This window comes from Rattus norvegicus, chromosome 1, assembly GCF_021556685.1.
Source record: "Rattus norvegicus strain SHRSP/BbbUtx chromosome 1, alternate assembly SHRSP_T2T, whole genome shotgun sequence".
NCBI classification, from domain to species: domain Eukaryota; kingdom Metazoa; phylum Chordata; class Mammalia; order Rodentia; family Muridae; genus Rattus; species Rattus norvegicus.
In genome coordinates this window covers 98,115,969-98,137,291 of record NC_141534.1, presented here as the reverse complement: position 1 = coordinate 98,137,291, position 21,323 = coordinate 98,115,969, and the positions used below count along the sequence as shown (strand labels likewise).

At 42.8% G+C, this 21,323-nt stretch overlaps 1 protein-coding gene across 26 annotated transcripts in view; it reads left to right on the top strand.

Annotated features, from left to right (window-relative positions):
- Garre1 (granule associated Rac and RHOG effector 1) overlaps nt 1–21,323 on the top strand; it is a 78,636-nt gene that overhangs the window by 6,163 nt on the left and 51,150 nt on the right. For 4 of the 26 annotated variants that reach the window (XM_087555160.1, XM_087555151.1, XM_087555161.1 and 1 more), the window contains 3 exons: nt 17,993–18,065; nt 19,091–19,324; nt 19,741–20,335. In XM_087555160.1, coding sequence (XP_087411286.1) covers nt 19,841–20,335 — 495 coding nt within the window. In that variant the 5' untranslated portion in view covers nt 17,993–18,065; nt 19,091–19,324; nt 19,741–19,840. 26 annotated transcript variants of the gene reach the window in all.

Here is a 21,323-nt window from a genome sequence, read left to right as displayed (position 1 = left end):
CTTGCTGAGTAGCCCATGCTAGCCTCAAATTCAAGATCCTCTTGTCTTAGCCTCTCATACTGGTATATGCCAGCATGCTCATTTTTTTGTTTATTATTTTCATTTTAAAAATTAATACATTTTAACAGAAATGTTTGTGGTATCCAGTTATATATATAGGGAGCAGAGAGCAAGGACCAGTCAAACTAAAGTCCTGCTTACTAGTCACTAGCCTCTAAATCACTAAACTTGCTTTACCCAGTATGAAAATAGGAGAGGAAATAATGTGAGTTAGTGTGATTTTTTTTTTTTTTTTTTTTTGAATTTGAGATGCCATCTCTTTAGCCCAAACTGGCTGGCATGGAACTTTACTGTGTAGCCTAGGCTGATCTCATCTCTCAACAGTTCTCCTGCCTCAGTTTCTGGATTGGTGTAGTGTAAGCACGAGCCACCACAGTAAGCTTACAATTCAGTTTTACTGTGTTAATATAAAGCCCTTAGAACAGGTCCCGGTGGGAATGTGTTTTTGTTACACTGGGCAGTACAGTAAAGTGAGCCTGTAGCTTACATCCGTCACAGCATTTGCAGTTCATTTGGTGAGACAAGCACAAGCAGCAGCTACAGCAAAGGCAGCCAGAGCTCAGGAAAAGCTCCATGGGAGTTAAGGTGGTCCAATCAACATGGCTTTAATGAGATAATGAAAGTTTAATTCCAGGCAAGGTTTTACTATGTAGCCCAAGCTGACCAGGTACTCACTGTGTAGACTAGGATGGCCTTGAACTCAGTGATCCTGTGTCTTAGCATTCCAGATGATGGGATGACAACATATACCAGCATTACCATTCACAGCTGAGCTAATGGATCTTGAATATAGCTAACTTTGTAGAAAAAATAAAATGAGGGTAAGGGTCTTTTTTTGGGGACAAGATCTGGCTAAGTAGTGTATCTTGGCTAGCTGGAAACTATTTTCCCTGTCTGCCTCCTTAGTGCTGGGGTTAAGAGCGTATGTGCCCCGAGCTCACCACAGGCCTTGTTTCAAGGTTGATGTGATGTGTCTCCTAGATAACCAGACACAAAGAATTGAAAACAGGAAAGTTCTCAGAGGGGTCAAAAGTGGGTTATTTTAGTGATGGCATGTCATTGGTGTGTGGCAGCTTCCTTGCTGTCTGTGTGCTGATGGTAGTACCATTTATAAAATTATACATGTTACTCTTTTTTTGTCTTTGAACTCATGTCTAGTTTAGGTAATGAGCCTCTTAATGCAATATATGTGGGTCTCTTCTAAGATGATTCTTGTAGTTCATGGTGCCATTGGTTTTCTTTTCTTCTCTTGTCTTTTCTTTTTGGGACAGGGTTTCACTATGTAGCCTCCGACTGGTGTCATTTGTTTTCTTAACAAAAACCTGTGTATTTAGTGTATGTTTTAAGACTCATCCCTTGATATGGCATTCCTTTAAAAATTCTTTAATTGCATTTGAAAATTTATTTATGTGTATGTGTGGGCATGAGTACCATGACATACATGTGGATGTCAGAGGACAATTTGCAGGAATTGGATTTTGGCTTCTACATTTGTGTGTCTTGGGAATCGGATCATCAGGCTTGGAAGCAAGAAACTTAACCCACTGACCCATTGAGCCATCTTACTGGTCCTACTTTTCTTTTAACTGCCCCCCCACCAACCCTCTCTTGTGGGGCAGGGGCTCACTATGGAGCTCTGGCAGGCCTGGAACTTGCTGTTTAGTCCAGGCTGACCTGGAACTCACAGAGTTCTGTCAGCAATGGGAAGGTTTTAATGTAGAATTAGCGTTAGATACCACTAGAAAAAAATCACATTTTCTTACTAAAAATGACTTGGGAGTTAGATACTAATGAGATTCAGTTATGGTTAAGGAACCTGGGAGAGCTCAATCTTCCCTACCCCATCACCCTGGTTCCAGAGGCAGAGGAAACTTGCCTCCTGGTTCCCAGACTTGGGTGTTCTAGGCAAGGAGAGGTGAAATTGGGCCCTCTGAGCAGCTCCCAAGGACTTGTGCTGCCCCTGAGTCTCCAGGGAGAGGGAGATGCTGTGCTTAAGTAACTTTGTCCTGTGCTTTGTGAAAGGTCATAGTGCCCTGTCCTCAGCTGTGCCCACCACTTCCTTCTAGCTTGGAGCTGAAGGAGGAGACAGTGATGGGCTGAGAAGAGGGAAAGAGCTATGACCTCCTTTTCTGCTGGAGCACACCAGGTGGCACGTTTAGTTTGTTGCCTGGATTTTGGGAATTGGGGCCACAACTGCAGGAAGGTAGGTTCTATTTCTGTGAGTTGTTAACTGTAATGTGGGATTGGGGTGGATTTGTCTAGTGGACCAGAGTGAGGAGTTGCCAAAGATACCCTAAGCTAGCCCAAGGCTCTTGAGAAGTGGCTGTTTCCATTTCCTGGGTCTGGAGATGTGCCAAGTCCTATGCTCTACAGTTTAGCCACTCTGTTCTACTAAGGAAACTGACGCACAAGATTTCAGCTGACTTGTTTAAGGTCATAGAGTTACTACTAATCGCCTTTCACTCTGCTGATGTTTACTGAGAGCAGAAATTCACATCCAGATGAATAGGACTGCCCAGGCCATAGCAACAGCCACGGCATTTTGGCAGGACCTGCCTTCCATGTTTTTTTGTATTGGAGCATCTTTCACATAGCAGCAGGTAAGGGCCTTTCTAGCCCATTGAACTAGGTAGTACTTCTGTATCCCTGATGTCTAGAGAAGGGCTGTGCATACATTTGGGCCTCAGTAATTGAAGGTCTGGGAAAGTGGCAGAGTAGGAAGCCAGCATAAGCCTTTCCTGCCTAGGGAGCCCATGTGAGGTCATTTCTGGTCTTGGGGCGGAGCTCAGTGCAAGAATGTTTGCTTAGGGTTGGGGATTTAGCTCAGTGGTAGAGCGCTTGCCTAGGAAGCGCAAGGTCCTGGGTTCGGTCCCCAGCTCTGGGGTGGGGGGGTGGGGGGGAGATTGTTGCTTAGCATGGGCAGAGCCCTGGGTTCGATACCCATCATAGACAGATAGACAAGCAGGCGTACATGCACACGCACTCACTCGTACACACACTCTCCCCCTCCCCTCCCCCTCCCCTTCCCCCTCCCCCTCCCCCTCCCTCTCCCTCTCCCTCTCTCCTGAATTTCTGACTGTGTGACCTGCTGAAATGTTATGGGAAAAACAGGTTCCTAATTTTGTTTCTAACTTGCTGGTCTTCTTGACAGATGACAGGGCTTGTAGGGTATATAACTTAGTAGAGTCAGCGTGCCCAGCTTGGAGGAAAGAGAAACCATAATTATCCATTAGTGAAATCATCTGTGGGTGTTTTACATGTTCTTTTGTTTTTGCAACTAGAGCCTTACTGTGTAGCCCAGGTTGCTCTTAAATTTTCTCTGTCTCTGTGTCTCTGTGTCTCTGTCTCTATCTCTCTCTGTCTCTCTCTCTCCCCCTCTCCCTCCCTCCCTCTCTCCCGCTCCCTCCCTCTCCCTCTTTCTCCCTCTCCCTCTCTCTCCCTCCCTCTCTCTCCCTTCCCCCTTCTCTCTCTCTCTCTCTCTCTCTCTCTCTCTGACAGGGTCTCTACCCTGTCTGTCCTGGTACTCAATATGTAGACCAAGCTGGCCTCAAACTCACAGAGAGTGCTTAGATTAAATTGTGTGCTACTTTGCCCAGCCTAAACTTGATCTTTCCCTGCAAGTGCTGTGTTAGAGATATGATATTAGGTCTGGCCATAAATTATATTAACTTTTTGAAAGTGTCTAAATTTATATAATACTCCTTAATAGTAAGACAAGTAATTTTAAAGTTATTTTTTGACATATACTACTAAGTAGCAGTGTGGAATTTTAAGTTATCTTGAATAATTTTCTTTTTAAGAGATTTTTATTTTAGGTATATTAGTGTTTTGCCTCTATGTATATATGTACACCATGTGGTTGCCTGGTACCTGTGGAGGTCAGAAGAAGGTGTTGGGAGCTGAGTGGTGGCACACATCTTTAATCCCAGTACTCAGGAGGCAGAGGCAGGTGGATCTCTGAGTCCAGGGTCTACAGAGTTGAGTTCTAGGACAGCCAAGACTACACAGAGAAACCATGTTTGAAAAACCAAGTCAAACCAAACAAAACAAAAAAAGAGAAGGTGTTGGCTTTCCTGGAATAGAGTTATAGATGGTTGTGAGCTGTCTTGTGGGTGCTGGGATGGAACCCAAACCCTTTGGAAGAGCAGCCAGTGCTTAGTCATGGAGCCATTTCTCTAGCCTCTTAAATAGTTCTCTAAAGGATACAATAATAAGTTTATACCAATTCAACTTGTTTTGCAAATTTTCAAACTATTTTTTTCTTTTTCAGACAGTGTCTTCCTGTGCTCAGGTTGGCCTAGAACTCTCTGTGCTCTAGCCTAAGGTTTCTAAGTGCTGGGTTACGTGCATATACCCCCATGCCTGACTTGAAGAATGTTTTGATGTGATAGTTGTGAAATACCTATTTGATTTTCTTCCATCTTGGCATACAGCCTCTGAAGTTTGTGGAACCTTTGAACTAATGTTTTTGTATACTAATTAGATCACTGGGCTGGCAGGACCTGGAGAGCTTCAGGCTGGGTACTGTTCACCTGAAAAAACCTAGGTGATTTTTGAGGATTAGGACTTAGAGTTTCACCCAGGCCTGTAGGATAGAGAGTGACTGAGTGAACTGGTCATTAGTGGCTGAGGTTTCATGTCCTGCCTGAGTAATGAGGCCTCCATATATGCCAAGGGCTGGGGCTCAAGAGCTTCAAGAGGTTTCTAGAGGATGGCACACCTGGAAAGGGCTTGGATGCTTTATGCTCCTTCCTAAGTGCTCTGCTCTGTGCATCTCCGCGTCTGTGTAGTTGGTGATACCCTTTACAACAAACTAGTAAATGTGAGTAAGTCAGTTCTGTAAGTTCTATGTGGTATGATAGCAAATTTACTGAACCCCTAGCGTGACAGCATAAGCCTGGATCTCAGCATTTGGGGGATAGGTTGAAGAAGAGGATCATGAGTTCAAGACCAGTTATATAAAGGAACCTGGTATTTTGGTAGAAGATGACAGTCTTTTGGGACAGAATCCTCCTATGGGATCCATTCCCACCTCCAGATAATTAAAGCCATCTCTTTAGCCCTTGTCAAGACCGTCTTAGTTTATAAATGAAAACTTTATCCAAGCAAATGTTTCAGAAGTGTGAAGTGTAAGAGACAATTTTGCCAGGTGTAGTATTGCATACCTTTGCTCCTATACTCTGGATTCTAAGGCAGAAGGATCATGAGCTTAAGTTCTGCCTGGGCTACATAGTAAGATTGTTCCTACCCCCAAAACTCAGCATTGTCAGTCTTTGTTGATGTCGTAGGGGGATGTTTGTGGACAAAACTCTCCTCAAGATTCTGAGACAGAGTCTTTGTATGCCCCAGGCTGGCCTTGAACTCCTGATCCTAGTGCCTACTTCCCAAGTGATGTGATGTCAGGCAGGCTTTGCCCTCATGCCCAGTTCTCCTTTTGAAGATCTCTGTTTGGCAGATTTGTGTTCTGATGTTTGGTTTGTTCTTGTTTCTGTGGTAAAGTTACTTTATAAGTTCCAGTACTTTGCCCAATAGCAGCAAGTTTTAAGAGTTTATAACTCTGAAAAGAGTAAATGCTCATTTTAAATGCAGAGAAATATGAGTCCTTCTGTCATTAGAAAATCAGAGTGATGACTAGATCTGTCTGCACAAGACCAAGTAAAACTTTTTTTTGTAACTGTTATTAAATAGGCATTCTTTGTGTGGAATTCCATGCTGATTATCCTATATCTCGTTTACTTTTCTTTTTTAATTATTTATTTTACATATGTGAGTACATTGTAGCTGTCTTCAGACACACCAGAAGAAGGCATCAGATCCCATTACAGATGGTTGTGACCTACCATGCGGGAGCTGGGAATTGAACTCAGGACCTCTGGAAGAGCAGTCAGTGCTCTTAACCACTGAGCCATCTCTTCACCCCCAACCCCCACCCCCCCTGTTTACTTTTCTACTACTGATGTAGCAACTGTAGCAACTGTTTAAAAAACAAGTCAGGCTTTGATTTTCCTCTCACCAAAAAAAAAAAAGCACAAACAAAACTAAAATACAATAAACCCTCAATGTATTTACTTATTAAAGATTGTGTGTGTTTGTGTGTGTGTGTGTGTGTGTGTGTGTGTGTGTATGTATGTATGTATGTATGTATGTATGTATACGCACGTTTGCGTGCCTATGTTTGTTAATGTACACTATGTGCATGCAGGTGCCCCTAGAGGCCAGAGGCCTCCCCTCAAACTAGAGCTACAGGCAGGCAGTTGTAAGCTGCCTGATTTGGGTGCTGGGGACCAGGCACTCTTAACCACTCATCCGTTTCTTCAGCTCCCCAACCTTCAATTTAAACAGAATTAGGCCTGTCCCTAAAAAGGACCATTTAACACATTTTGGCATATTTTTTTCCTAAAGCCCTCTTATTTTAGAGTAAATCTCAACTGTGTTGACTTTGTGGTTAGAACAGTTTTTCTTCTTCTTAAATGAAATGATAAGTTGTTTGTAGATCACTAGATATAAAATGCCTCAGAGCCACTAATGATAACCTACTTTGGTTTTGTGGAGAAATGCCATATTTTGTGGTAAAGCCTGATAGAGCAAGTGTTAGCTCAGAGGCAGTCAGTCCCCACCGCCTGTCCCCTTCTACTGTAGGCTGATAGCTGCTTGAAAGCAGGAGCTGTGTCTCTTTTGTTCATGTCTGGGTGACTGGGCTGATTTGTGTGAAGCTTGATCATCTACCTACTTGATGGTGGTGGGGATGGAACCTGAGAGCTCACGTGTGCTGGTCAAGTGCTCTGCCACCAAGTATGGCCCCAGCTTCTGCCACTCTTGCTATTGCTGCTGCTGCTACTACCACTACTACTTTTTAAATATTTTTTTTAATTTTACTTATGAGTGTATGTGTGCCACCTGTGTGTGTGCTCTGAGGTATGGAATCCCCTGGAATTAGAGGAGGTTGTGAAGCTGCCTCACAGGAACAGGACTCTGGTCCTCTAGAAGAACATCAAGTGCTTTTAATTCCTCAATCATTTCTCTAGCCCTTCTGCCATGTCTTGACTAGAAAAAAAGTAACTGAGTCTTGACTTCCCTCACTTTTCATGGACTATGTGCGTTCTAATACGATTTCCATTTCAGCAGTCTATGCATTAGTCTTTGAATTAAAATACTTTAGCATTCATTTCTGTGTAATAGCTGGCATCTGACTTTGTTCAGTTTTTCTGTTAAGACAGCCACTTGTGCACAGTAAATGCTATGGGCTTGGTGGACTGGAAGAGTCATTTCCTCTCCTCTGGCCTTGGCTCTCCCTGCCTGCCTTTCCATTTAATGATACCCCTCCTTGCTGAGTGATTTGTGTTCAGGAAGCTGGGCCGTGATTACTTTTGTTTCTGCTTTGTGAACTTCCTCCCCCACTTCCTATTTTTACTGGCCTTGAGCAGGAAATGAGGTGGCTCCTGACTGGCTGCTGTTGAGCACTGATTTGAGGTGGCAGATGATGAGGCCTTAAGGTCTAAGACGTGCCACACTTTCCACCTTTGTGCCTTCTTCCTCTGGGAGAAACGGGAACATTTTGTGATAGGGTTGAGATGATGTCATGTCCTCTTCAGGCCTTGGGGTTGGGGGAGATTGCTACTCAAAACTCTGTGAGGTGAGGCTATATTCAGCATGATCAGCATGGCTGGGTGTCCTGGCATGGCCACAAGGGTCAGTTGGAGGGATGGGTTTGCTGCAAGAAAGGATGGGAATGGGGTAGGAAAGGTGGCTGGGTGAGTAAAGCACACACAGCACAAGCATGAAGTCCTGAGTTAGGATGCCTGGCACCTGTGTAAAAAAGCGTCTGTGGGCAGGGAGCATATAGACCCCGTGCTCACAGCTTGCCAGTCTAGCTGGGTTAGGTCTCTAGGGCTCCCCTTCTTGAATTGTTTTCTAAACTACTAAGTTAGCATTTACCCGTCATCTCTTTAATAATGATATCTCTTGATGTCTTGGGAACTTGTTCCTTAATAGAAGAAGGTTGTAACATGTCTCCAGAAAAAGTAAGGTTTTTTTGTTTGTTTGTTTGTTTGTTTATTTATTTTTTTGAAACAGGGTTTCTCTGTGTAGCCTTCCTGGAACTCCATTGGCCTGGATGGTCTTAAATTGAGCTCAGATTCACCTGCCTCTGCCTTATGAATGCTGAGATGAAAGACATTTGTCATCACTGCTTGGCCAGAAAAAGTAACTTAATTGGGCTTATTTTGAGACAAGACTGCTTTGTAGCTCAGACTACCCTCGAATTCTCATAGTCCATTTGCTTTAGCTTTCTAAGTATTGAGAAAACAGATATTATGTACTACCACATGCAGCCAAGAGATAGTTTCATAATGTGTTACCTAATGCACTAGGTAACTTGGAAGTGCTCAAAGCATTTGTGATCAGGGTTTCTCAGTGCTACACTGTTGGCATGTTGGGGTGGAAGATCCTTGCTGTGAAGGCAGCTGTGTATTTTAGAAGATGTTTCTCTGAGTCTCTGGCTTCTATCAGCTAGATGCTACTGGCATTTCCTCAGTTGTGATAACCCAAATGAGTGTGAGAGGCCAGGAAAGAACCCCTTTCCCTAATGCCTCAGAGGTAGGTCAGCTGTGGTAAGAACCACTGTGTTAAAGGACTGAGTACTGAGTGTCCAATCTTGTAAGATGGAGTAAAGTCCAATGCTTAGTTCTGTGGCCTTACACTCTCTTGTTTATTTTTTTGAGACTGAACCTCATACTGTAGCTTTGGGTGACTTTAAACTCTATATGTAGACCAAACTGGCATCAAATTCAAAGAGATCATCCTGCCTCTGCCTCTGTCTCTGGACTGGTGATGGTGAAGACTTGCCATCATGCTTGGCTTCCTTATTTATTAAGTTGCTGCTTGAGGTTTGCATTTCTCCATGAGCCGGTGTGCGGTGGAAGCGCAGTCTTTCCTGAGGGCTTTCATGGCTGCAGTGGAGCCCGAGCACTAACATACTCTGTTTCCGATGTTCACAGAAGGCTTTCTCGTGGTGGATGTGCCTTGGTTGGGACCAGTTCAGAGATAGCCTGTATGCTGTCTAAAGGAGGTCCTCCTTCCTTTTCTCTGACCTTCCCTCCTCTTTTTCTCTCTCCCAGTTTCTTCTTTGATCTTGCTGTACAGCCCAGGTTGCTCTCAGATTCACCATTCTTCTATTATCTCCCAAGTGATTCTTGCATATCTTCTATTTATATGTGTACATGAATGGGTGGGTTATGTGTTGTACAGATGCTCATGTGCGTTGTGTATATGTGTGTGGGGATCAGAGGTCAACCTTGGGTATTACTCTTCAAGAGTCATTTACCCTGGGTCTGTTTTGGTTTTTGAGCCAGAGTCTTTCTCTGGGACTTGGTACTCAGTGATTGGCCAGTGAGCCCCAGGATCTAGGTTGTCTCTCCTTCCGCAGCACTGGGATTGCAAGCATGTATTTACTCTATACCCAGCCTTTTCACCTGGGTATTGGGAAATCAAACTGTGGTCTTTGCTTTCATGGCAAGCACTTTACCTACTATGGCCTCAGCCCTTGATTCTTTTTTTCTTTTCTGGAGCTGAGGACCGAACCCAGGGCCTTGTGCTTGCTAGGCAAGTGCTCTACCACTGAGCTAAATCCCCAACCCCTCAGCCCTTGATTCTTAACTATCGTGAATGAAGTCAGTGATCTTGTGCCTTGGAGATAGCAGGGATGTACAGGGAGATGGTAAACTGTGTGTTAGGACAGTAATGCTAATGTAGAAACAATCTGACAGAACACAGTGTGGCCCTTAACTCAATCTTGGTCAAAACTACTTCTGAGATATCCCAAAAAGCCCAAAGAGCCTTCCACATGCTAGGAGGGAGCATGTAGTCGGTTGTGACAAGGGAAATAGGTCATGAGAAAACTAGGTATTAGGATGCGGAATGAGGCATGGATGCCTGGGAAGGGCAGTGTTGCACAATCTTCCGTGGGAGGATATGGTTGGTGGTGTCAGAAATAACAAGGGTGCCCCACAGGCTCTGAGGAGCCATAGCACTTGAAGACGGCTGGGAGTAGGAGGAGAGCTAGGAGGACATGCCCACCAGGGAGCTTCACTTTTAAAGATTTTATTTATTTATTATATATGAGTACATTGTCGCTGTCTCAGACACACCAGAAGAAGGCATCGGATCCCATTACAGATGGTTCTGAGCCACCATGTGGTTGCTGGGATTTGAACTCAGGACCTCTGGAAGAGCAGTCAGTGCTCTTAACCGCTGAGCCATCTCTCCAGCCTGGAGCTTCACTTTTAGATGTGGTCACAGATAAGAGGAACCAAAAGAGAACTGGGATTAAGGAGGGACAGACTATGGACTGGATCTTCTAAGGTGTCTTCTCTTGCCTGGATAGATATTTTAAATTTATGATTGTTGAGAGTAAAATTTTTCAAAGCATTTTTGTGGAGCTCATTTCTAAATATGGTTTGTGTCAGTCTGAACTGAAAACATGGGAGTGGTTGGGCTTTGAACTTCATAGACAATGACTTAACTAATCTGCCTAAGGAATTTCCTGCAGTGTCTCTCTTTCAGCCCCGGGGAAATGTTTGGGTTTTGCTCCTGGTTGGTGGGTTGGAGGGGGTGGGGGGACAGTAGAGAACATTGTGGTGTGCTTCCAAGTTATTTTTCCCTCTTTTAGGAGAAGGAATTGTCTGTGACAGCAGTTCTCAACCTGTGGGTGGTGACCCATTTGGGGGTTGCATATAAGATATTCTGCATATCAGATATTTACATAGCAACAAAATAGTTTTATTGTTGGGGTCACCACACATGAGACACTGTGTTAAAGGTGAGAACCACTGCTCTATGGCCTCATTATCTTAGTATTTATAACTGTATTGAAATACAACTCACATGCTATATAGTTCACACACCATTTACAATTTAGTGGTTTCAAGGCTATTAACAGGTCATGCAGCCATTAACTCTACGAATTTTAGAGTATTTGTGAACCCAGGCAGAACATACCTGTATTCCCAGTATGTGGGAGGCTGAGAGAGGAAGATCATGAATTCACAGCCAGTCTGGACTACATAAAACACTGGATTACACAAGTCTCTGAAAAGATTTTATCCTTTTATCTTTCCCTTGAGCATTACACACTTATCAACCTATCGTTTCAGTGAGCAGTTTGTGATCACAAACTTTGTGCATGTGCGTGTGCAGGTAATGTTGGGTATCTTTGTCAACTACTTATCCATAATGCCTAGCTTAAGACTGATATTTTCAATTTAAGTGGATGAAAGGATTTTTATTTAATTTTATATTGTCAACCTATAACACTAGAAAGGTCAAACATGAGGTTACTAAAGTTGGCTATGGTAGCATATGGTATGCTGGCTATGCATCACAATCCTAGCACTTGGAAGGATGAGGACCATGAGTTTGAGACTAGCCTGGGCTACATAGTGAGTGCTAGTCTATATAGTAAGAACCTGTCTCAAAAACAAACAAGCAAACAAACAAGCAAACAACACACAGCTGGGTATGGTGACTCACTCTTCTAATCCTGACATTTGGGAGGCCAAGGCAGGAGGGTCACTCACTATAAATTTGAAGTCAGCCTGGACTATATAGCAAGACCCTGTCTTAGGGGGAAAAAAGGAAACACAACAAAGACAACATGGTATAATTAATTGAGTCATTTGTCTGCTTATATTTTAGGGATTAAAAACATTGAGTATTTTTAAATTACAGAGCTGGGGAGATAGCTTAGTGGATAAAGTACTTGCTGTGTAAATGTGAGGACTTGAACTTGGATCTCTAGCACCCACATAAGCCAGGCAAGGCACTGTGCATCTGGAATCTGATTGCTGTGGGCAGAGACAGGAGGCCTCAAGGGCTTGCTAGCTTGTCTGGCTGAGTCAGTGAGCTCCAGGTTGAGTGAAGAGTTACATCTTTCTATACAGGTAAGAATAAAACATACTACAGGTTGAAAGAAATGTGGCTTGTATTCTTGCCTTTGCTTTTCTGTGTACTTTATACGAAGCATTTTCGTTGATTTTAGATTTGTCTTTTTTCTTTTTTTTTTTCCCTACATGCCTATCCTCAACACTTTTTAAAAAATGTGTGTATATTCCATGTAGAGGGATGGCTCAGTGGGCAGAATCACTTCCTGTGCAAGCATAGGAACCTGAGTTCAGATCACAGAATATATGTAAAAAGTTGAGTGTGAATGCATGTGTGCTCATAACCCCAGCACTTTGAGGGCAGAGACAGGAAGATTTGAGGCTGGTTGACTGCAAGCCTAGCTCCAGGTTCAGCGAGACCTTGTGCCAGAGGAAAAAGGCAGAGAGTGATGGAGCAGGACATACGGCACTGACACCACACTCAACACACATGTGTATGTGTTTGTACCTTATTCCTTCTGTTTAGTTCTTCCTTTGTCTTTCACCATGTAATCATAGTTTCCTGGGATCAAGTTTCACATGGGGTACCATTCAGAAAATTTTCAGGTGTTTTTCTTCTCTTGCTTTTTTCATTTATGCATTTATGTATTTATTTCCATATTATTTGAGTCAGTGTCTTTCTGTGTAGCTCACACTAGCCTCAAACTCACTGTGTAACTGAGGCCTTGCTTGTACTCAGGATCCTTCTGCCTCAGCCACCTAAGCTCTAGACTTTACGAGTGCATAAGCCTGGTTTTTACAGGTCTTTTTGTAGGGTCTAAAATGCCTACTTCTTGGCTAGGGAGGAGTGTCTGCCTCTCATGTTTGAAGCTCTGGGTTCACGCCTCAAGACCACATAAAGCCAGGCCTAGTGTCACAGCATTATTAATGCAGCCTCTGGTCTCAGCACTTGAGAGGTGGACGAAGGAGGATCAGAAGTTTAAGATAATTCTCAGCTATTTGAGTTTAAAGTCAGCTTGGGGTATATAATAAGACCTTGTCTGTAAAATAAAGTTTATTTTGAGAGAACTGATCTTTTCATCTTAGTCTTTTTTATTGTTTTTTTTTTTTTATTTTCTTTTTTTCGGAGCTGGGGACCGAACCCAGGGCCTTGCGCTTGCTAGGCAAGCGCTCTGGCCTCGAATTCACAGAGACCCTCTGGTCTCTGCCCTCCTTAGTGCATGTGCCACAACTAGTTTAGTCCTTTGAAGACATTTCAGTTTGTCTTCATTAGCGGATGATTACTAATGGGGCTGATGATTAAGAACTCAGGGCTGGCAAGATGACTTAGCAGGCAAAAGTGTCTTCCACCACATGGTGGAAGAAGAGAAACAACTCCAACTCAGCTGACCTCCACACATGCACACACATACACAAAAGAAATATAATAAATGTAGTTTTTAAAAAATGAACTTGTTCGTTAGACTGAAGAGTAGTTCAGTGGTAGAGCTTTGCTTAATTCTATTATAAGCTTAGCCCTTGGTGCCATCCCCTAAAACAACCAACCAGACCTGGGTATATCTAGGTAATTGGCAGTAGGTTCCTCTTTCTGGCAATCCGGTCACCTTTTGAGAGCTGGCTAACTTGGTAATCAGATGGGAAGTATGGAAGAGACAAGGCTGATAAGATCGTTTCCCACTCCTGACCTCTGTAGCTGCCCGTTTAGATCTGGGCACTTACCCAGCTCCTCTAAGCAGTGTTGCTTACCTCATTGTGCCCCTTTGCCGCTGTGGGATCTAGGAAATGGTCAGCTTTGCTGTGCATATCTCAGAATACAACACATTTCCTGAGTTCTCCGTCTTCTTAGTAGTGGCTCCCATTTAAATAGACCATGGCTCAAACCTTCCTGTTAGGCTGTGATTCTCTCATGAAGAGCTTTACCATTAGGCTACCTGGATGGGGGAGAATGCCAAGGTAAGGTCATGTGTCCTACAACAAATCTCCTTCTGCCCTTTCATTGCTGACAGCAGAGCTGCTTGCTGCTCTGTGTTCTCGGTTGCCTTGGCCGAGGCTAAGGATATAATGTATAGATCAGGGAGAACACTTCCCTACCATGATGAGGTCCTAGATTAATCCCTAACAACTCACACACTCCCCCCCCCCTCTCGTACATACATACATACATGTGTGTGTGTGTGTGTGTGTGTGTGTGTGTGTGTATGTGAGTGTGAGTGTATATATATCAAATTTTAGTCAAACAGGAATTCATTTCTCTTTGCTTAGTGTATTGAAGTAGACATAGGGTTCATAAAGCATGTGCTACCTCCCATCCTAGGGTAGGTTTCTGTTTGGTTTAGGCGTTAGGCAACTCAACAAAACCTTTGTTGTTTATCAGTAGTGTTTTTCCAGACAAGCAAAGATAATACAGTCTGTTTACCTTCTCTTGTCTTTTTTTTTAAAGATCTATTTATTATATACACAGTGTTCTGCATATATACAGAAGAGGACATCAGATCCCATTACAGATGGATGTGAGCCACCATGTGGTTGCTGGGAATTGAACTCAGGACCTCTGGAAGAGCAATCACTGCTCTCAACCTCTGAGCCATCTCTCCAGCCCCCTTCTCCTGTCTTAGGTGACACCATCAAACATTGCTTAGTATGTTCTAAACATTCTGTTTTTGATATGTATGGGCTCGTTTAATTCAGTAACAGTAGTTACTCTTATTGTCTCTGCCTATAGATGATGACACCGAGACAAAGAAACTAAAGAACTTACTCCAGGTCATAGCACTGTTCAGTGCAGAATCAGGACACCACCTAGCCAGTCAGACCTGCAAGGCCCCTCTCTTAGTGACCTCTTACTTCCTGAATGAATATAATTTTGCATTTTCTTGCTGGGGGCCCAAGATTGCTCTTGCACTGGTTCTCCATCTAGTTTCAAGAATGTTTTCTGTTGTTTGAAATAGAACTCGTTGGATAGTTTGAAGGAATGAATGTAATTGGGTCTGTATTTAAATCTATTGAGAACCTTTGCAAGTTATGTGTTGTTGAAAAGGTGCCATTTAACCTACTGAAGTGTCATTTTCTGATGTGCTTGAGAATTGTAGAATTAGAATTTATGAAGACATTACTGGACAGCTGCACTAACTTGTACAGACTTTCATAGTATTAATGTCCATACTGTGCAGCTTCTTATATTTTTGAATGTTTTCTTGGTGACAATTTTATTAAGAAGGTATAGAAGAGAAATATTTTTTAATAGTTTAGTCCTTAGGAAGATAAATGTGGATCAATTGCATTTGAAAGACAGACAGCATCAGGGAGAATTTTCTTAAAGGAAAAGAAAGGAGCCGGGCTGTGGTGTTGCACACCTTTAATTCCAACACTTGGGAGGCAGAGGCAGGTGCATCTCCTGGTTTGAGGTTAACCTGGTCTACATAGTGAGTTCCAGGGCAGCCAGGGCTACACAAAGAAATGCTGTCTTGAAAACCAGTAAAAGAAAAAAGAAAAGAAAGTATAGGGGCTGGAGAGGTGGCTCAGTAGTTAAGAGCACTGGCTGCTCTTGCAGGAAACGTGGGTTCAATTCCCAGAACCTACTTAGTGGCTTAAAACCACCTGCAACTCCAGTTCCAGGGGATCTGGGCCCTCCTCTGGCATCAGGCACACGGTACACACCCATACATGAGGCAAAATACCAATGCACACAAACATAAACAAATCTTTAAAACATTTAAAATTATTCAAGTAATATACCTACAGCTGGTGCTCATGTTGTATATGCATACATTTACTCTATGTACCACTGTGTTAGTAATGAAACCTGACTACATTTAGCATAGTATTCACACATTTTATCATCCACAGACTTAGAATTTTATTGTCTTTTAATTCTGTCTGCTAATTTAGAAGCCTAGTATTTATAAAATGAAGTTAATGATTTTCAGTTCTGGGGAATAAACAAAAGACCTTGGGCCTGTTAGGCGAGAGTTGAGGGAGGGGCTCTTGCTCAGTAGTCCAGGTTGGCATTGTTTTCAGGCTATAAGCACAAGACTGGAGCTGTCCAAAAGTAAGAGTACAGAAGTCATGAACTGAACATTGTTTTTAACACAAAATTTACATGCTGAAACTAATTTCCAATATCATGCCATTTAGAGGCAAACACTGGCAGGTAACTAGTTAGTCATGATGGCGAAGTCCTCTTGCGTAGGATTACTGCATTTCACATAAATCAGCTGTATCTTAGCATGAGTTTGAGGGGTTGTTTTTAGTACTATTGGTTGACCCCAAGGCCATGTATGGGATACATACATAGTCTACCACTGAATTACACCCCAGCCCAAGTGAGCTGCCTTTAAACTGAAATATGAAACAAGATTATATATTGATTTTTTTTTTCCCTGAAAGTGTTTTGACTGCATGTTCTAAGAAGCCCTACTTCTTAGTTATTGGAACAGAGCTCAGGATTCAGTGACTGGTGACATTATCTAATGACCATGAGGAGTGAAAGCCACCTCTGCTTCTTCACAGCTTTACCTTTAGATGCTTTGATCCTAATGTGGCTCTCCTGGTCCATCTCACTAGAATGTGTTTATCAGATTTGTATCCAATTTGTATCAGATTTTGTATTCTTAGTCTTTCAACTACTCCTTGTTAAAGTCACTCTTGTATGCTTGATGGTGTCCCATAGATCTCTCTGAGAACCATATAATAGCTTTCTTGTCTTAGTGTTCCTGTCCTTCACCTTCAGAGTCCTGCCCTATCCCCTTCGACTGTCTTACTCTATGGTTCAAGCTGCACTGACACTCACCAAGTACCCGTATACAGGCTAACCTCAAACCTCTGCGTTCCTTCCACTCCAGCTTCCCAGGTGCTGGAGTTACAGGCAGAAACCACTTCATGGGTCTCAGGTCCAGAATTTTTATCTGTTTAGTTTTGTTTGTTTGATTGTTGAGATTGAGCTAAATCCCCAACTAAATCCCCAGGACTTTTTTTTTTATCCCAGGCTGCCCTGAAACTTAGCTTGGGCTGGTCTCAGACTCACGGAATTCCTCCTGTCTTTGCCTCCAGAGTGCTATATTTGGTTTTCTTTTTCTTTTTCTTCTCTTACTTTTGTTGTTGTTGCTTTAACAATAAATTAAAAATTTTCCATTTTTTTCCCATCATATCCTTTGCTCTTCCCCTGTATTTGGCTTTTTTAAAAGTAGTTTCTGAGGCAGGAGAGATGGCTCAGCAGTTATGAGCACTGGCTGCTCCTCCAGAGGACCTAAGTTTGATTCTTAGCACTTCTATGGCAGCTCACAACCATTTGTAACTCCAGTTCCAGGGGATCCGATGTCCTCTTCTGGCCTCTGCAGACACCAGACACATTCATAATTCCCAGGCATATGTGCAAACAAAACACTCATATGCATAAAGTAAATACATAAATCATCTTTTTAGAGGATTACTTCTGCCTGGTATGGTGTCCATGTACAGTGGGAAAGTGCTTATTGCCAAGCCTGATTAGGAGTCACATGATAGAAGGAGACAACAGACTCCCATAGGTTGTCTTTAGAATTCCACATAAATAGGCAAATGTGGAATTTTAGAATTGTATTTGTACAAGACACAATTTTTTCTTCTTATTACCATTAAACAGATTAACAACTGTTCATATAGTGCTTACATATTGCCCTAGATACTCCAAGTCAAATATAAGTGATTTTCCCCTTTGATCGTATAGCCCTGATCTGATTTGATACTTGGCTCTATAATCTATACCGGCCTCAAAACTCAAGGCAATCCTCTGCAACAACCTCTGAGGACCTGGGATTTTGGGTGTACAGCACTCTGCTTGTGTGTGTGTGTGTGTGTGTGTGTGTGTGTGTGTGTGTTTTCTTTTTCTTTTCTTTTTTTCGGAGCTGGAGACCGAACCCAGGGCCTTGCGCTTGTTAGGCAAGCGTTCTACCACTGAGCTAAATCCCTAACCCCCTGCTTGTGTTTTATAGAGCTCATTTAAGTTGTATAGGGGGCTGTACACAGGTGGCATGCAAAAATACTATCCCATCTTATATATGTGTCTTCAATACCCTCAGATTTGGGGACCTCCAGGCCCTGAACCCTGTCTCCTATAGATGCCAGGGATCACTCAACTCACCTAATCCTCTGGTAGGTGTTTGTGAGCCCTTTGAAGAGGAAACAAAGGAATGCTAAATGTTGAGTAGGCCCTGTTCAAACACTTAACTAGTTTTAGGTTCATTAGTTGGTCTGAAGTCAGTTAATTTGTTGCATTATCTTTGTTAGAATTTGAAGAATTTTTCTTCTTTTTATTTTTTTCTTTTGAGAAGGATTTCCTGTAATTCAGGTTGGCCTGAAATACACTAAGTTAACAATATAACCTTAGGGTTGGGGATTTGGCTCAGTGGTAGAGCGCTTGCTTAGCAACCGCAAGGCCCTGGGTTCCGTCCCCAGCTCCGGAAAGAAAAAAAAAAAAAAGAAAAAAAAAACCAATATAATCTTAAACTTCTTATTTTCCTGCCTCCATCTCCTGGATGTTGAGATTAGAGGTGTGAGTCATCACAGCTAGTTTATGCAGTGCTCGGGGTTGAACCTAGGACTTCATGCATGTTGAATCACATCTTTAGCCTCCAGCCTAAGAAATGAGCAAGTTAGCTTGCCTGCTTGCCTGCCTTCCTTCCTTCCTTTCTTCCTTTCTCTCTCTCTCTCTCTCTCTCTCTCTTTCTTTCTTTCTTTCTTTCTTTCTTTCTTTCTTTCTTTCTTTCTTTCTTTCTTTCTCCTTCCCCTTCCTTCTTCTCCCCTTCCCTCCCTTTCCTTCCCTGCTCTTCCTTCTTCTTCTCCTTCTTTTCCTGCAAGATACAGTTTCTCTGTATAGCCCTGGGTGTCCTGGAACTCACTCTGTAGCTCAGGTTGGCCTTGAACTCAGAGATCCCACTGCCTCTGTCTCCCAAGTGTGGGAATTAAAGGTATGTGCTGCCACTTCTGGCCCCCAAGGAGCTTTCTAACATTCCTCTTCTCATAGCTGGGTTTCACCCTGTCTTGCTTTCATGATGCTAATTACGGTGTCTTGATGTGAAGCTTACCAAAGTGGAGGATGAAGCATTGTAGAAGTGTTCAGAATTGTTCTTTGTCCTACAGCCTCCCTGACTTCGTCTTCCTTCTTTTTCCTCTTACAGGAAATGACTTAGAGGCCTTATGAATACATCTGTGCTTTCTTGCTTCAGACTTTACAACTGCAGGCCAACCCAGTCTGGAAGCACTTTTTATTAATGTTACAAGGAAACCGCTACCTCAGCAAACAAAAGAAAAGAGAAGACACACAGTAACAAATGCCATGTTTAAAGAACACTTGTTCCCAGAAACCTTGCAGGAGATTTGGAAGTTTTTAGCACTGAGAAGAAGCTTTCCAGGTAAATGGATTTGACAGGCAGGCTCTGTCAGAATTCTGCAGAGGTGTGTTCTTCCTTAAGGACTTCCCGTGAAGTAACCCCTTCCGCCTAAATGCTGTTGACCAGCTGGGGTCCTTTTTGGTATATAAAAGATACATTATATTACATTTTAAAAGTTAAGTTATTTTTCTGCCATTGTAAATGTAAGTATCAAAATATTCTTGCAAAGCAATTATAAATAAACATTTTCTTCAGCAAGCATATCTTCATCGAGGGTAGGATGCTGAACAGTTACAGAGCATTTTGGACACTGTTATTTTTTGTTAGAGTTCCTACCCACACTGAAAATATTAATTATATAAATCTGTTATTTTTCTCACCTTTATGTTGGATCACATGGTCACCTGCCTCATGGAAATAACTTTTTTAAAACTTAGATTTGCAGAACTCCACTATTTTTATACCTAGCCACAGTTTTGGAAAAAAGGACTCAGAGCGCTGACCTGCCAGTGGTCCCTGGGACAGTTTCCCACCCGCATGTATTGCTGCAGTGCCCAGGACAGTAAGATGGACTACAAGCGGCGCTTCCTGCTTGGCGGGTCCAAGCAGAAGGTGCAGCAGCACCAGCAGTACCCGATGCCTGAGCTAGGCCGAGCACTGAGTGCGCCTTTGGCGTCCACGGCCCCCTCTGCTCCGCTGGGCAGTCTGACCACTGCAGGCAGCTGCCACCATGCCATGCCCCACTCTACTCCCATTGCTGACATCCAGCAGGGCATCTCTAAGTACCTGGATGCCCTCAATGTCTTTTGCCGTGCTAGTACGTTCCTCACAGATCTCTTCAGCACCGTGTTCAGGAACTCACACTACTCAAAGGCTGCTATGCAGCTCAAAGACGTGCAGGAGCATGTAATGGAAGCAGCCAGCAGGTTGACCTCAGCCATAAAGCCCGAGATTGCCAAGATGCTCATGGAACTCAGTGCTGGGGCTGCAAACTTCACAGATCAGAAGGAATTCAGTCTCCAGGACATTGAGGTAAAGTACTGTCCCCATAGGATGTACTGCAGATGTCAGTGAGGACCCTCAGTTTCTCCAGACCACAGCAATAGTAGCCTTCGTCCTCTTCTGTTGATAGAGTCTTCTCGTTAAAAGTTTCGTGCCTGCCAAGGTCTGGTGCTTTCATTTTAAGTAAGTTAAATGAATACTGAGAAGGATTAGAAAGCAGGGGCTCAGTGTTAGAGTCAGTGTTCAGGGTGTGAGGTCTCAGGTCTAATCCCAGCACACACCAAAGAAAAAGTTAAACCAATTGTCTGTATTTGATGTTTGCCCTTAATTTTCTCAAATTGGAAACTAATATCCAAATAATATACTATGCAAAGTATGTAGTGAAGGACTGGAGACACGTTACACTGCACTTGCCTAACGTGTACAGCCTAGGCTCAGTCCCTGATACGGCACAAACACACGTGCTTAGGGTTCTAACTGTCATCATGAGTCATGTTTTTCAATTTTCAATCCATAGAATTACTAGTTTATGAGAAAGTCCCATGTGTTTATAGAATAAGTTATTTTTCCACTTCTAAACCCAAAACTTTTTTTCATTCAGATGCATTTGAATCTTAGTGTATTTCTTGGGGGATTTGTAGTAAAAATGAAACACTCTAATTTCGGATTCTAGATTAGAATCAAGTTTTATTCAGAATAAAGATGGCTTTTCCCCTTGACCTCAGTGAGGAAATAGCTTTTTACTGTTCTTTTTTATTCAGTGGTAGGGATGGAACCCAGAACTTTATGTTTTTACCACAAATGCTGTGCCATTGAGCTACGATGAGTTTTGTTTTGTTTTTTTGTTTTAACTTTGATTCTGTTGCATTAGTATTTTTTGTACATGTGTGTGTGAGTATACGCGTGCGTGTGTGTATTTTTTTTTTTCTTTTCTTTTTATCGGAGCTGGGGACCGAACCCAGGGCCTTGCGCTTGATAGGCAAGCGCTCTACCACTGAGCTAAATCCCCAACCCTGCA